Source organism: Empidonax traillii, unplaced genomic scaffold, assembly GCF_003031625.1.
Source record: "Empidonax traillii isolate 1590-97213 ecotype Southwest subspecies unplaced genomic scaffold, ASM303162v1 scaffold1369:size125476, whole genome shotgun sequence".
In the NCBI taxonomy this organism is placed as follows: domain Eukaryota; kingdom Metazoa; phylum Chordata; class Aves; order Passeriformes; family Tyrannidae; genus Empidonax; species Empidonax traillii.
Window position 1 is genome coordinate 72,315 of NW_020956562.1, and position 16,463 is coordinate 88,777.

A 16,463-nucleotide genomic window follows, 5' to 3' on the forward strand; every position below is an offset into this window, starting at 1 on the left:
TCTACCTGAAGGGGATTATTTCCTCTCTGGTCAGAGGCTGGTGCATATCATGGACTTGCTCCTTCTCCTTTAATCCTCTGACACCTGTAGCGCTTTCTGAGTCCTGGGTAGGATCCAAGACTTTTCTGTGCTCAGTACCAAACTGGCAGAAAATGGAGCACACATTGCAGAGGAGAATACTGTAACAAAGGCTGGACTGCACATTTCGGACTGGACTTCCAAAGCCAGTCAAAATACTGCTAATATTGCATAGGAGACGGTGGGGTAGTGGCTGTCCTCAGATATTTGGGCTCTGCTTCATTTGGGGAACTCCCCCACTTGCATGGTTGTATTTGAACAACTCCAGCTGTTGCCCACCATCATCACCTTGTCCCCATTACCCACCACCAGAAGGCATGCAGCTTATATTTTCTGATTTCCCAGTTCTCCCACCATAATGAATCAGCCCGGGGAGTGAGATAAGAGGGTGCACACATTAATTCCCACAACTGCTGCTTGCTTCAAGATTTTGGAAAAAAAAAAAGAAAAAAGACCTCAACAAACCCACACTAAACCCACTCTGATGATTCTTTATTGCTTTCACAATCTTGTATTTTCAATAGTTTTCCAAGAACTTGTGAAAGAATCACGGGAGCTCTTGACTAAAAAATCACCTTCTGGAATCAAGTAAACACATGCTTGAAGACAAAGACACATTCGCTGACTGCTTCCATCTGAACATCCCCAGTCAAACACTGGTCAGAGGAGTTGTAGGAAAGCAAACAGTGTTACTGAATGGTAGAATGGCAGCAGCAATATGAATGGCATGAGAGAGCTACTGCTGCCCTCCACTGAAACGTAAGCCTAGACAACATGTCTGTTTGAGCTGGGCTTTCCCAGTTGTGGGACAGAAACTTTTAACATGCTGTCCTTCTGACATTTGCCCAGGGAGATTTCTTCATTCCCTGAGCTTCTTTCACCTCACTCCACTCCAGCTTTTTGTCGGAAACCTCATCTTCAGGCTCAGGATCCTCGCGGACAGTCCCCTCCGGCAGAGCCACGACAATGGGCAGAGGGCCCTGCTCCTCACGGAACTCCACCACATAGAGACCCTTCTGGTTTGCCAACTGCTGGTGAGTCTCCTGGGATTAGGAGAGAGAAAAGACAACCAAAACAATGATGCACAATGTTGGTTTACTTCAGGTCAAACTCTACATGGCATATGAGGTAGGAGGAAAGAAAATCATTTACTAATGAACAGTTTAAACACTGTGTAAATTAAAGGAATTGTCAGGCTCATCTACATGGGCAGAAATTCAGATAGGTAGATTGCAGATATACTAACTAGCACTACAGTGTCATTCTGGAGGAACTTGCTTCTGGAAAGGATTTGTTCAAAAAAGACACATCCTGCTAATAAGCATGCATGTTGGCATGTTAGTAATGTGCAAGAACATTTATATTATTATTATATATGGATATAAATTTTGCTTTGACAACAGCAAAGTGCTTATTACTGCCCTGACAGGTATTAGCTAGCATAACGGTATGAATTTAACACAGCTACACCTCTTCCTCGCATACAAGGTGTTTTTTAACACTCAGATTTTACAGAATAAATGTAAACATGAAATTTTTCCCATTCAGGGCAGTCAAGAAAATATATCAAGTGCATATCTCTCAAAGCAGTAATATATAGAGTAGGCCCTTCTGTTCTTTTATTCAATCAGTGGAAGATTTCTCAAGAGACAATGCATTGAAAACATAGGCCATACTTCCTCAAGTCTGATTAAATTCATAACCTCTTAACCTCTCATAACCCAAGCTATGAGATCTGATTAGGCAAATTATCTCATTAGGCAAAGAGGATCATAACCCCCTCACCTTCTGAGGCTAAACTGATCAAGTTGGCCAGGACAGGGTCACAGATTTGACAACTAGAGCTATGCAGGGCTATGCTTAGAATGTAAGCAGCTAAATTTTGGCAGCTACCAAAACTATGAACAAATGAGATAACTAGGATTTTCCAAAGGATTGACTCATTCTAAGTGTTCAAAGGAAGTCAGATGAAATGCTGCATGTTGGATCTTTTCCATCAACTACAGGCAGCTGGCTCAGACAGACACAGCTCCATTATGAGCACTTAGAGCTAGAGGAAATGACACTAGCTCCCTGACTTATTTCAGAGATCTTAATTACACCAGCAATAGAAGCTGTGACATTCGCTCCTTGGGCAATGAAAACTTAGAATACAGACAAACAGGCAGCAGCAACCGAAGCTGGTCCACAACTTCCTCTGCCCATGATCTATCAACCGTCACCAAAAAATACAACAAACAAAAGCCCAGAAATTCAGATGTCCCCTGCAGGCACTTGGCTGTGGAACAGGCAGAGTTAGATATATCTGTTTCTGACTGGAGAACTTCATAAAACTGCTGAGGAATTACCTCTCTGCTGATTTTGTTCATTCTTTGGAAAATTACTTCATTTAAAGTCTAGAATATAAACTGTTTGACCACAAACTATTACAACATCAATCCCCTTCTGTTCCCTGATAGATAGAATGGAAAGAACCACTGAGAGTGCACCTACCTGTTGGGTCAAGCCTTTAAAGAAAGCTCTGGTAATGTTAATCAAGTTTTTGGATCCAGTAACCTTGGCATACATGTCTTTAATGCCAATTAGTTTGCACATGGTGATAATAGCTCGGTGGCAACGAAGACCATACCCTGGGGAAAAAAACCCATGTAAATTAGCATTATGTGATTACTTGTAAACGTACAACTTACTAGGAAGGAAGGCAAGAGCATTAAGACTTCTGCTTTGTTATTTTTGTTACCTTGCACGTTAGAACACATTAGATGCTAAAAATGGCAAAACCATTCTGGGCAGACCATTCTTCCCAGTCTTTGCAGCCATGCCAACACAAACATTGGGTGGGGTTTGTACTAAATACACCTTGCTTAACATACTGCAAAGCCAAATTAAAAAGTCACCACCTATAAACATAAAACCACATAAAATACAACCTGAAGAATTATTTAATGACACAGGTTTGGACAGAATTCCTTAGAAGTACCATGGCATCTTTAGAACAATCTTCCACAGACATAGCCCCCCCCTCCACAAACATTCACCAAACAAAAGGCAATTCCTTTCTCCTACTCAGTACAAAAAAACCACTCCAATACTTCCCAAAACTACCACTACTAAAATTAGCAGAGAAGCAAGGCAACAAGTTTACATGAAAGAGTATTAAAAAGAAGACACTACAAGGGGAGAGGATCTAAATGCAGCTGGACGCTGATGAAGACTGTCTCTTCTAAAAAGCAACACCTACACAAACTCCAACACCACTTCCTTTGCAACTTCCGGTGAGCAACTGCTGCACTCCTAACGATGGCAAATCCTGGTTCGTATACATGATGGAGCGATTTAAACTGCTGTCCTTTGGGCTTCCTTCCAGAAGGACCCTGCAGTAGAAGACATGTCAGTGTCTCACACTCCCAGGGAGATTGCTGCTGGATGAGAGGCCTACAGTGCCTTCCTAAAGCCTGAGATTGTGCTCAAGATCTCTATCAGACAAAGAGCCGGCAGAGAAACTGGGGAAGGAAGGAGGGCAATAATGCTGCAGTAGAAAAGCCTGGTCTCAAAACAGGGAAAGAGGGTGAGCACCCACTGACACTGGTGCCTCTTGCTGCTCACAGGCCTTCTGGTAGCCAAATAAAACCGACCACATTTTTATTTTATTTGGCTCTTGGCGTGCAAAGCTTTGAGCAGTGAAAATGGGACTGAACCTGCCTGCAAATTGAGGAAGGCATCACTGCACCCAATTATACCAAATTCAGACTTTGCGGTTGATCTCCTAAATGTGAACCTTTTACTTGCCTCCTGACTCAGCAACTCACCAGCTTCACAGTCTGTGCTAAATATGCTAAATATAACAGCCATTAGCCAGCAGCCACAAAAATAGTGATGCTTTTCCCTTTCAGCTGAAAAAACCTAGCAGAATACTATCAAGAGAGTAAGACTGCACTCTGCACAGTACTGTGCAGAGGCATCACTTCCCTTTTCCTGGCCCAGCAACTGGCATGAATTACACCTCGTTATTATATTAGTGGCACAAAGTGAAGGACAGATAAACGTATTTCAAAATCCAAAAACACAACAGATGTTTGCATATCAGCTGCATCCATCTCCATTACAGAGATGGAGATTATATTAACTCCAATGCATAGCTGTTGTACATTGGCATTAACTACAAATGGTTTCCTCACACTTGCCAGATTTTAATGGATGAATTATTTTTTTGAGGAGTCTCATTTTGCTCTTTTGTTCCCCAGAGCCACTGTTTCAAATGGCCTAGCACTAGTAATCTTTAAAAATTGATTTGTGATAGTCCTAATGTATCTTACTTAAAAGGTGAAAAGCTCTGCATGATGGTCTTGCTGCTGAGTAAAGGAGGTAAAAAAAAATCTATTCCAGCGTTGCATGTTTTACTGTGTCACTATGTCCACTTTGCTTTGAACCTATAATCAGAAAGGAAATTACAACCCTCCAAAGCCATTTGTTCTGTCATTTGAGACAATACTGTTTCCCGTGCTACAAAACAAAGTCAAGTTTTAGACACAATTACATGTGAATTACTTCTGAAGGGCTGTGAGAGTTTCATTTTCAGTGACTGAAAGCATTTCATTTCTGGCATTTTTATTGCTGTTTTTCTCCCATCTTAATTAAGTTTCCTCAGATTATTAATACATGAAACTCAGAGGCCAGCAGACTAGTCCATTAGTCTCTGGACAAAATTTATTCCAAACACAAAAGCAGAGGATTCCAGCTGTGGGGAGAAAATTGGGCTCAGCCATGTTTAACCTGAACGCTGCTGTACTGAGGTTTAATTCAATGGGACCAATATAAGAGAACAAGCTATTTCAGATGTAACATATTTTCTCACACTGAAAAAGATACAAAGGTAAGCAAAGAAGTATTTAAAATGTATCCTTCCTATAAACTAACAGAGCCTCTTAAAGGCAATCTACAACAGATTTTCTGGGTAATAACTAAGAATAGTTTGGAAAACAGAACATCCACTTTAAATCCATACTAAGGAACTACTCTGAGTGAAGCTCACATTCACATGTTCGTATCACATTATTTTTTAATTTGGAATTTCACTTGTCTAATCCTATCTGTATGATAGGGAAAGATTTCTCTGCTTTGCAGGGATTAAGAATAAATTCAAGAAAGGAACATTTGATCTTTTTCTGCTAAAACATTAGGATTTGCTGTGACCATTTGCTGAGATAGCATCAGTGGGAGCCTGTGGATGACTCCTTCTCGCTTCAGATACAGGAAGCATCACACTTGCAAGCTCTCACTGCAGTGGGGGATTTCAACCCCAGGGACATCTGCTGGGTAAGCAACACAGCTGGGCTGCAAGCAATCCAGGGAACCTGAAGTGTATGGAGCACAACTTCCTGGTCCAGGCATTGGACAAACCAACCAGAGGTGAGGTGTTACTGGATCTGCTGCTCAACAATGTGGAGGAACTGATTAGAGGGATTCAGATTGGAGACAGCCTGACTATGCCTTGGTGGAGTGAGTCACCTCAAGAAACGTGGGCCTGGTCTGGAGCAAGGTCAGGACTCTGAATTTTGGAAGAGAGACTTCCCAGATGATTAAGGAGTTGGTGAATGAGATCCCCTAGGAAACTGTCCTTAGGGACAAAGGAGCTGACCAGAGCTGGCAATAATTTCAGGACACTTTTTTTAGAGTGCAAGAGCTCTCCATCCCAGTGTGTAGCAAATCAGACAAGGCGGGTTAGAAAATGGCACAGGTGAGCAAGGTTTTGCTTCTCAAACTGAGGAGTAAGAAGGAAACACATGGCCAATGGAAGCAGGAACTGGTGACCTGGGAAGAGTACAGGGGTCAGGAAATCCAGGGCACAGATGGAAAAGGACTTGGCAAGGGATGTGAAGAATAACAATAAGGGATTCTGTAAGCACAAAGGTCAGATGAGAAAGGCCAAGGAAAGTGTTATCTCCTGTGATAAGCCATAAGGAAGAGCTGGAGACAACAGATATGGTGCCCCATGAGGACACCAATGGTACTGCCAGGAGCAAGCTGGAGAGTATCAAAAGTGACTGTAGAGCTCTGGGGGTGATAGTTGGGGCATGGGGACCCAGGCAGTGTTTTCCTCAACTCTGCTGGAAAAGGGAAAGGGTGTAAGGAGGGCAACAATAATGCAGGCCAGCAATAGCTGTGGAGGTGGTGCCAGCAACAGGTTTCTGTTTTCTATGACAACTGAACCTTGCAGAGGATCAGAGCGTGCTTGGGAGAGATGGGATCTACCTTGCTAAGCAGGACAAAGCTATCTTTGCCAGTAGAGTGGCTGATCTGTAAGGACAGCTTTAAACTAGGCACAGAATTATCAGCAGGCCTCTGAGGGTGGAACAGAGAATGCTGAAAAACAAAGGGTTTGGAGTGATGTGAGCACAGGGAAAGCAAAAATCATCAGAAGGGCTTTGAGTAGGGTCACTGCCAGCATTTGCATGTAAGCAAGGAAGTGTCTGCAAGGTAGCGTTATGGAAAAGTGCTTTCTGGGAAATCAGCATGGTAAGGGGCCTCTGTTCACCAATGCATGCAGCACTGAGAATAAACATGAGGACGTGAGATATATGTGTGCAGCTGTGCATCTAACGATCTAGCTGAAATCAGAGAGTTTTGGTAGATGGCTAACAGGAATGGAGTGCTACAGTGGAGGGATATAGGCTCTTTAGAAAGAAGAGACTGTGAAAACAAAGAGGTGGAGTTGCCCTTTCTGGGAAAAAAGAGCTGGAAGAACTGTAGGACAGTCAGCCTCACTTGTATGCATCTTCATAAATTATCTCAGTAGTGGGGAACAGTGTAATCTTGGCAAGTCTGCTGTTGACACAACACTGGGACGAGTGGAGATACGCCAGGTCTCGTGCTGCCACCCAGAGGACCTTGACAGGCTGAAGAAATGGGCTGACAGGAACTTCATGACATTCAACAAGGGCAAGTGCAAAGCCCTGCACCTGGGGAGGAACCATATATACACCAACAAATCCTGGGGGCTGAACAGCTGGAAAGCAGCGAGGCAGAAAAGGGTTTGGGGGCTCCTGGTGGCCACCAAGTTGGCCATGAGCCGGCCATGTGTCCTTGCAGCAAAAAAGGCAAACAGTATCCTGGGCAGTGTTAGGACTGTTGCCAATGGGTTGAGGGAGATGATCCTTCCCCTTTACTCAGCACAAGTGACACACGCTTGGAGCACTGTGTCCGGTTCAGGGCTCCCCATTACAAGACAGATGTTGACATATTGGATTGAGTCCAGCAAAGTGGTAAGAAGATGATTAAGGGACTAAAGCATTTCTCATACCAGGAAAGGCTGGAGTACCACAGTGGACTGAAAGTATTGCAACTACTTCCAATGGATTAGCAGCTGTAAGGGTATGGCAAAGTGGAGCAACAGGAACATCCAGGGACACAAACATGACTGATAAATGGTTAGGCAGTGATGAGAACCAAACCTGGTCAGCCACACTAACTGGTGAGAGCGTGTTAAGAGTGTCAGAATATTTGTTCTAGTGACGTTATCTGACTGTAGACATTGTCAATTAGAGAATTGCGGGGGAAAAGGGGAAACCATAAACAAAATATACAGAGACACAGATCTGAAATAAACAAAGAGACAATGACAAGAAACACACACCACTGCTAACTGAGATGCCACTTCCAGGAAGATCAACCTGGACTTCGCAACCAACTCTGTAAACCCAGGGAGACCTGAACTGGGAAGGATGTGAGAATTGATAGCACCACACAAACCCACCAATGGCTGCTGCAGGACCTTGAACTACAGCCTGTCTGCCTGGTGGTGGCTCTTGGAGAGGGCAGCTGAGGATCTGTATCTTCTCCAATCCTGATGAGCGTGAAGTGTGCATGTGTTTTCATAAGCTAGGCCAGCCCTCTAGTCCAGGGTATCAGGTGGGCAGGGGGTCTGTGGTCGTACACCATGGGGGACTTGTGAGTGTGGAACGCATGAGGGACAACTGTCTGTGTGCATGTGTTGGGTAGTGAGCATCAAGCTCAGCCAGCTGGTGTAACGATCAGATGGTCTTTTTGCTGGTATGGTGCTGGACTCAGGGCAGATAATTCCTCTACTTTCCACACTGGGAATTACTGATTTTAGGATGAATAAAGCAGTAATGGTCTTGAAGATGTAGAAGACTGTATGCTGCCCTAGCTCCTGAAAGTCTGAGGCAATTAAGAGGGGACATCTGCCCGTGTTATCCCAGTGTAGACTTCACACAGATGCAGCCTCGCACTCTGATTCACATGTGAAGCACTCCCACTGCTGCATACTAAATTACCTCTCAATCTTGTCTTGGAAACAACAGTTAAAAAATAAAAAAATCATCACTGAAAAACAATCAAATGAGCCTATCAATTCTCCAAAGCATGCATAGGGCATATGGTGGGAAGCAAAACCTGCTGGGCTCTTCTGGAAGGCCTTTGCATTCAACACCTATGCTAATCAGATTAGAACAAACTTTTCCACATCTAGGAACTACTCTTACCGAGTATGAAAGAAAACCATAAATAGAGCTCCCACCAGTGTAAGAGGAGCATTTTTGTACAATAGCAAAGCCATGTCATCAACAGTAGTTATTTCTAATGAAAAACAGCTGATCAATTTGAACATTTAAAATATGGTAGACTAGACACTGCACAAGTTTATCTTCATCAAATAAATACTAGTCAGTAACCAATAAAACTTCAAAATTTCCAGGCAGCTTTAGTTACCTTTGTTTTGCTTCTTCATGCGGATATTGGTGGTTTTAAATTTTGTTGTAATGTCATGGTAAACTGGAAGGGGAGGAAAAAAAAAAGGCATTACAGCTAAATTCTTCCTTCTAGAAAAGTTTTAACTAGTACCTTTCTTTTTCCAAACTGTGAATAGCAAGTTGGTTTTATTCTCCTCTGGCTTCTTTAAAGAGAAGGGTTAATCTAGGTAAAATTCTGGAATAGATCATGAATGTTGTCATATCTGTGAATACTATGTTATGATTGTGCACAAAACCACCTGAAAAATAGGTCTGTATGTCTCCGATGAACCTCATTTAGTTTTGAAGTGAGTTCACATAATAACAATTTGAACTTCCTCCTACTCAGATTTTTTTAAATAATTCATCTTTTAACTCCACAGACATCAGCATTCTCAGATTTTCTGTAGAGAATATTTACCCTTCCGGTTTCCCTGATTTTCTCTGCTTCAGAAGGAACCCCAAACTCAGGCAGCTGTTATACACATCTGATTCAGTGACTCAGTCTCTGCGTAGTAGATTCTAGCACTGCACTCATAATGGCTCAGAGAGGACCTCTACGTTGAGTAGAACGGGAAGCATGGTAGAAACACCACCAGCTTTGAATCAAATCTCTGGTCTGTTAGTGTGAAATAATAATGCTCAAGGAATAGACTCATGAAAATAACTAGAGTTTTGTATTTATAAGTCAAAGTTCTATTATACTGAATATTTATCTACGCCATGACTTGGTTAAATACTAATATACTCTGTAAGGCACTACCTTTCAAAATTTTTCAGAAACATAACTGAATATTTGTTATACAGGTACCATGTTCGACACCAGAGAGGAATTGTATGGAATTAAATTGAATTAACAAAAAACTACCAGGAAACATCAGACTGCCTCTCCAGTTCTAGTTTCTCCCTGGTTGCTGGGCTTTGTCAGCACACATGGATTGAATCAACAGGGAATCATCTTCTCTGACACAGAAAGTGAAAAAGCACAGGAATTCACTGTAGGGAAAAATGCCCTGACAGTGTCTAACTTCCTTAACTCAAATGTGCTACAAAAGACCTAACTGTGCTACCGTCTCCTTCCCCCACTCCCATTTTTAAAAAGACTGAAATACTACAGATTAAGTACCCAAATTTTAAGCACAGAATGATGGAATTGTTTGGGTTGGAAGGGACCTTTTAAAGGCCATCTAGTCCAACCCCTTTACAATGAGCAGGAAGATCTTCAACTAGATCAGGTTGCTCAGAGCCCCATCCAAGCTGACTTTGAATGTTTCCAGGGATGGGGCATCCACCACCTCTCTGTGTAACCTGTCCCATCCTCACTGTAAGAAAAAAAATATCTAGTCATACCTAGTCTGAATCTATCATCCTTTAGTTTAAAACTATTATGTCTTGTCCTCTCACAACAGACCTGCTAAAAAGTCTGTCCCGATCTTTCATGGCAAAGGCAGGAGACCAGAAGAGAGATAAACCTCCCAATATTTTAACACCACCTCGTATTATTTAATCTTAATCTTTCTGCATGGACCTTCCTAAAACAGTTGATTCAAACCTGAACGGAAGTAAGGAGCAAACCACATATTCTTTCCAGGTAATAGTGATCTATTTAACACAGGGATTGATGACTGTCCTCTGACATTACCACAGCCTAGCTAAAGCAGTCTGGGACTAAGATTTCATATAGTATGCTGCAAAGGAAAAAATAATGCATGAAGAATAATAATACAATGCATCAGATCAGAAAAAAATTAGTTAACATTTTTTTAAGCTTTGCAAGTAGTTGCAGCCAGTTCTTGTTGGTATATTCAGTACTTATATCGAAAGTATCATACTTACTTGTGTGGTTCTGATACAGCTCTATAAAATGTAAGCAGTTTATTGCTTTATTCTTTGCCTAGGGAATAAAAGGCAGAAAACATTTTTTTTCCTTGATTTTTTTCCACTAAATATTTGAAATTTACCATTGTTCAGTTAGCTAGATAAACAAAATGCAAGATAAAAAAACTTAAAGAAGCGTTTGCCACATCTAAGCTTTATGGAAATAAAAATGTTCTCTAACAAATAAAAAATTTCTTTCTCCTAAATTTCTTTCTTTCTCCTAACGGATTTAACAATTTCTCAATATAGCAACAACTTCATCAAACTTTGTGTATTTTAGCATTGCTACTTCCACAGCTTAGCTGAGCATTACAACAAACTAGATTAACGTAGATGGACAAGTAACATTCTGAAATCTAAGGGAGCCTTATTAAGGTGAGAGAAAAATTCCTACCCACTCACAGTATAAGCAGACTGCATGCTATGTAGATATTGGAAACAAGTGACTGAGGAGAGGGATAGATAATAGCCCAAGGAAAAGGAATAGAAAGAAAATAAAGGGTGCATTAGCAGAATTTCATTGCAGGGCAACCTCACTATGTGTGACCAAAGAGCAACAGAGCTGGTGAAGGGTTTGGAGCACAACTCTTAAAAGGAGCAACTGAGGGAGCTGGAGGAGCTTTGCTTGGAGAAAAGGAGCCTGAGGGGAGACGTATTGGTCTGTACAACTACACAAAAGGAGGCTGAAGTGGGGTGTTGGTCAGTCTCTTTTCCCAAATAGCAAGTGACAGGATGAGAGGACATTGCCTCATGTTGTGCCAGGGGAGGTTTAGACTGGAAAAAATTCTCCACTGAAGGGGTTAACAAGCACTGAAACAGGCTGCCTAGTGAAGTGGTTGAGTTCTCATCCATGGAGGTATTTAAAAGGTGTGTAGACATGGCACTTAGGGACACGGCAAGAAATATTCAATCAACATACTTTCCGTAAAGCATTCATCTTGTCACCCGCTTTCCCCAGTGCAAAACCTGCAAGACAGAAAGAGTCATTTTATTACCGAGAAACAGATGATGCAAAAAACAAAAAACCCCAGAACATCACAACCGTGTTTAGTATTTAAATTTCCACTCCGTTGCACAGATCATACCCAGAAAACTGTTCAGAGAAAAATTAGAGAAACAAACAGTTTGGGAGCTATGAATGCCTTAGATCTGGATGACAACTGCTTGTTGTCAAATGAAAACAAATAAGGCTTAACTTGTTTTTGTGTATTTGACCAAACCTGCTTCAAACAATTGAATAGTGGTGACTGCTTCAGACAAAACAAAGAAGTCCATTCTTCTGCTTAAAAAGGAAGAAGGGATTGAAGAAAAAAAAAAGGAAGCAGATGCAGATATATCAACTCTGTCTGTACAAACAGCAAACAGTAGCTTCAAGACCCTTGAAGCAAAGGAGACTATTGGTGAAATAGAGAATATGAAAACTATGATTCTGTGAAAACCAAGTTTAACACAATCATGCATTTGCAAAAAAACATATGCCTGTAGAACAGAGAATATACAGACTGCCAGTTTACAAACTGATACCCAATTCCCTCTGACCTCTCAGACCTACTCCTATTTACCAGGCCAACAGTGGTAGCACTAAAGAGATTTCATAGCAGTCAGCTCAGAGCAGGACATCAACTGACTGTACAGAATGAAAAAGAGGATGTGTTAACCATTGTTACAAATTTTCTAGAGTCCAACAATGTCAAGGGAGACTGAATTAAAACCATTTAACTTCAAATGAGCAAGTCTATCTTTTCTGGTTCTTTCATGTTTCTGTTGTGTTAGCTGGGGCTGTGGGTTACCTGTATCTAAAATCCTAAAAAAAAAAAAAAAAAAATAAAAAAAATCAATGGGATCGAACCCATTGGCCAACTCTAACTCACTAATGTCATGCAGACATTACAGAAGAAATGGGCTTGAAAAGATCTAGGAAAGAAATACCATCCTGACTGTTGTGGTGCTACAAGCAAAAAGGATATGACCTCTAGCCTGGAGACTACTGTGGAGGAAGCAGACAAGGATATAATGTCTGCTATCAGCTACCTCTTGAGACAGCTTTCCCTGTGCACACACCACACACCCAGAGGTCTCCGTCACTTTCTACCTTTTCCAGAAGAAAATACAAGGAAACTCTGCTATTCTTTTAAACACACACACAGAGCACAATAAGAATGTACTGATGCTGTGAAGTCATGCAATACATTAGAAAATTACAAAAATGTGTTCACTGGGACAACCAATGACAATCCAATGACTTGACAATCCAAGTCATTCAGGACATATGGATTACAGCAATAATGTTTCATGAGAAAGCTTTCCAAAGAAGAGGTAGAAGGAAATTTTTTCAGAGGAACCTATCTTTCTGCTAGAGAACCACACCTTCCTCTCTCTATACATAATTTTCCTTCACTCCAAACTGCAATCAAAATTCAGCTCAAGAAACATATGGATTTCAATCTTTCACACAGAAAAAGTTCTACAAAACTCTGTTTGACTGGAAATACAGCTGTCTTATTAAAGCTCTCCCAGAGATCCCATCATCAGAGATATCAATTCAGCTCATAATAAGAGGAGATTACATCCAAAAGGTGGGTGCTTTATATACATATCGAGAGCAAGATTTTCTTTACTAGAGGCAGAATTTCCTGAACTCTCACCAATACAATACATGCCATATTCCTGCTTCCTGACAGAGGTAGGAATTCTCTATAATTTAGATGATTTCCTTTGCAGCTATTATTTTTTTAATGATTCTTCATTTAATTCCGCATAGCTGTCTTATCTCTACACCCATTTAATGTCTAAAGGGAATTTTAATATACATTGTTTTATATTCACAAGAGAATGCATAAAAACTATCTCCTTATGGAGAAAAACTTAGCACATTCAAGGATGCTTTTTAAATAAAAATTATCCTGCAAAAACAATAATAAAATCTTTAACTCCTGGTATCTGAAAACTGAGTGAAAGATAAACACTATATCCTCAATAACAGAACTGGAAACAGGCAAGAAACTCACTCCTGTAGAGGGTGGCTGCATAGAGCTTTCATGTTGGGATCCAGGGCTAGTTAAATGCTGCCCTGAGAGGGTTTGAATGTTTCTAGAGAATGTTTCTAGAGACAGCTTTGTCATCACTATGCTCCATACAGTATTGTGTTTAGAGTCCTGTTACACAGAAATCACAACTAAACTGAATGCCCCTGACTGGCATTCTTTCTCCAGTCTTTGCTGAGAAAGGAAAGGAAAAGGGTCTCTTTTCACAGCTCATACTACAATATTTTTCATAACCTTATGTTTCTTCTTATTTGTCCTATTTACTTTATGCCATAGACAGCATTTCTTTGGTTAGATTTCAAATTGCCTGCTGAAGAGGCTGTTACAAAGAAAGTCTACAAATGGGTCAAGCTGCAGAGCACTAAAGCTTACCATGAGACCTGACTCAAAGGACCCCAGGTATTCTATTTCTTTTTCTAAAACAAAACAAACTGCATAATCTGATTATAAGGCTTACTTTTATAGATGAAACTCAAAATTCTTACAGGTATTTCAATACTGTCCAATAGTAAAAAAGGGTAATTTTTTTTTTAAAGTATAAAAGTCCCTTTAAATCACCATGCCTCCTGGAGTGCTATTACAAACAGTGATAGATTTGACATCTTTTCATACAGTAAACAGACATACCTGCAGCCCCTTTACCATTTCCAATAGCCACTAAGGCACGTATTGATCTTTTTCTGCCTTCCTTTGCCTTCATACAAAATACATTTTTCACCTGAAGAAAAAATAACACAAAGCATCTTGTTATTGCACGGTCCAAATGTTTTGAGTTTGGGTTTTTTTTAAAGAGAGTCAAGTCTACAAAGAAAAGGTATTAGAGGTCTGTAATATATACTTACAATATGTATCTATATGCTTTAATGACAGGGTATCATGTGCAGGGGGACAGTGGCTTCAAAGCACTAAGTACAGAAAGGCTGCTAAAAATCCATACTCAAAGTTACCTCAGTGCAGTTTTATTAAAGCGTCCCCTCTGTTGTGTTCAGCTGCACAACAGATAATGCTCTAATGCTGCTTGCTTTATGTGTGATTTCAAGCATGATAAAAAAAACATAGGGAAAAAAATGGAAAGTGACACTAACATCTAACTGCCCCCCTCATATTTTAACATATTTTAGAAGCATTCTTAGAAATTGCTCAAGGTTTGTTGTTGCTTTACATGAATTAAAACTCGGGATTTAAATCTACTTGCAGACTGCAGAAGGCAGTCTCATTACTGAGATGACAGCTGCTGAAAAGAAGATTGTATTTAAGAGAAGGGAAGAAGAAAATAGTATTTCCTTCCTGGAACTAGAAATGTTTACAGAAACTCTGCAAGAAATTCAAGCAGCAGCGCAGGAAAGCTCTTTCATATGGAGTGGGGGACACAACTACAACTGTGGAGACAGCAGACTTCTGACTCTGCTACAGACTCCCCAGTGTGATGGTAATACTAAATAAGTTTGCTAATGACACTGAACTGGGGGGAGCTGTCGACTCTCTCGAGGGCAGAGACGTCCTGCAGAGACCCTGACAAATTAGAGGGCTGGGCAGTCACCAACCATATGAACTTTAACAAGGGCAAGTGCTGGATTCTGCACCTGGGACGAGGCAAACCTGGTTGTGTGTATAGACTGTGGAACGAGATGCCAGAAAGCAGCTGCATGAAGAGACCTGGGGGGTTCTGGTCCCTGAATGGCAAGTTAAACATGAGTCAGCAGTGCCCTGGCAGCCAGGAGGGCCAACCGTGTCCTGGGGGGGCATCAGGCAAAGCATCGCCAGCCAGGTGAGGGAGGCGATTGTCCCACTCTGCTCTGCACTGGAGCAGCCTCACCTTGAATATTGTGGCAGTTTTGCGTATAAAAAAGACACTAAGCTATAAGAGAGTGTCCAAAGGAGGGCCCTGAGGATGGTGAAGGGCCTTAAAGGGAAGCCATGTGAGGAGTGGCTGAGGTCACTTGGCTTGTTCAGCCTGGAGGAGATTGAGGGGAGACGTCGTTGCAGTCTTCAGCGTCTTCATAAAGGAAAGTGGAAGGGCAGGTACTGGTCTCTTCACTCTTGACAGGACCTAGTGACAGGACTGGAGGAAATGGCATGAAGCTGAGTCAGGGGTGGTTTAGATTGGATATCAGGAAAAGATTTTTCCCCCAGAGGGTGGTTAGGAAGCCTTAGGAAGAGGCTCCCCAGGGAAGTGGTCACAGCACCATCACGGCTGTCTGAGTTTAAGAAGCATTTGGACAATGCTCTCAGGCACATGGTGTGATTCCTGGGGTGTCCTGTGCAGGGCCAGGAATGGATTCAGTGTTCCTGGTGGTCCCTTCCAACTCAGCATATTCTATGATTCTATAAGCAAGTCACTGCTTTATAGTCTCCCACCTTATATACTGTAATATATTACCTCAATGCAGACAAAAGACAGATGCACAAGTGGGACTGAGAGCATGTTTGAGGAAAAGGTAGAATAACTTGATCTAAAGAATGCAGAATGTCATAAAAAGTAAATAAAATGATGATATAAAAGGGAAGAGACTGGTCACACGTCAACCCCAAACAGCTTCGGACTGTTGGGGTTTAGAAATGTGTCCAAATTTTGTCCTCTGGTAAAGTCAGATCATTTTAGTGTGAAAAACCACACCTCTGAAGCTGAAGCTGCCTCCAAGTGAAGATCTCTACTCTCTGAACATGTGAGTGAATTTAAAATGTGCTGTACCTTTAAATTCAGGTGAGAGACAGC

At 41.4% G+C, this 16,463-nt stretch overlaps 1 protein-coding gene across 1 annotated transcript in view; it reads right to left on the reverse strand.

Moving 5' to 3' along the window:
- Positions 1–553: 553 nt before the first annotated feature.
- The window catches only part of MRPS5 (mitochondrial ribosomal protein S5), a 41,980-nt gene continuing 26,070 nt past the window's right edge, over positions 554–16,463 (reverse strand). Inside the window, exons 6-11 of the mRNA XM_027906871.1 lie at positions 14,375–14,465; positions 11,623–11,669; positions 10,662–10,719; positions 8,806–8,868; positions 2,572–2,708; positions 554–1,121 (exon numbers count right to left, since the gene is read on the reverse strand). Coding sequence (XP_027762672.1) covers positions 897–1,121; positions 2,572–2,708; positions 8,806–8,868; positions 10,662–10,719; positions 11,623–11,669; positions 14,375–14,465 — 621 coding nt within the window. The 3' untranslated portion in view covers positions 554–896. The remainder of the gene's footprint in view (positions 1,122–2,571; positions 2,709–8,805; positions 8,869–10,661; positions 10,720–11,622; positions 11,670–14,374; positions 14,466–16,463) is intronic.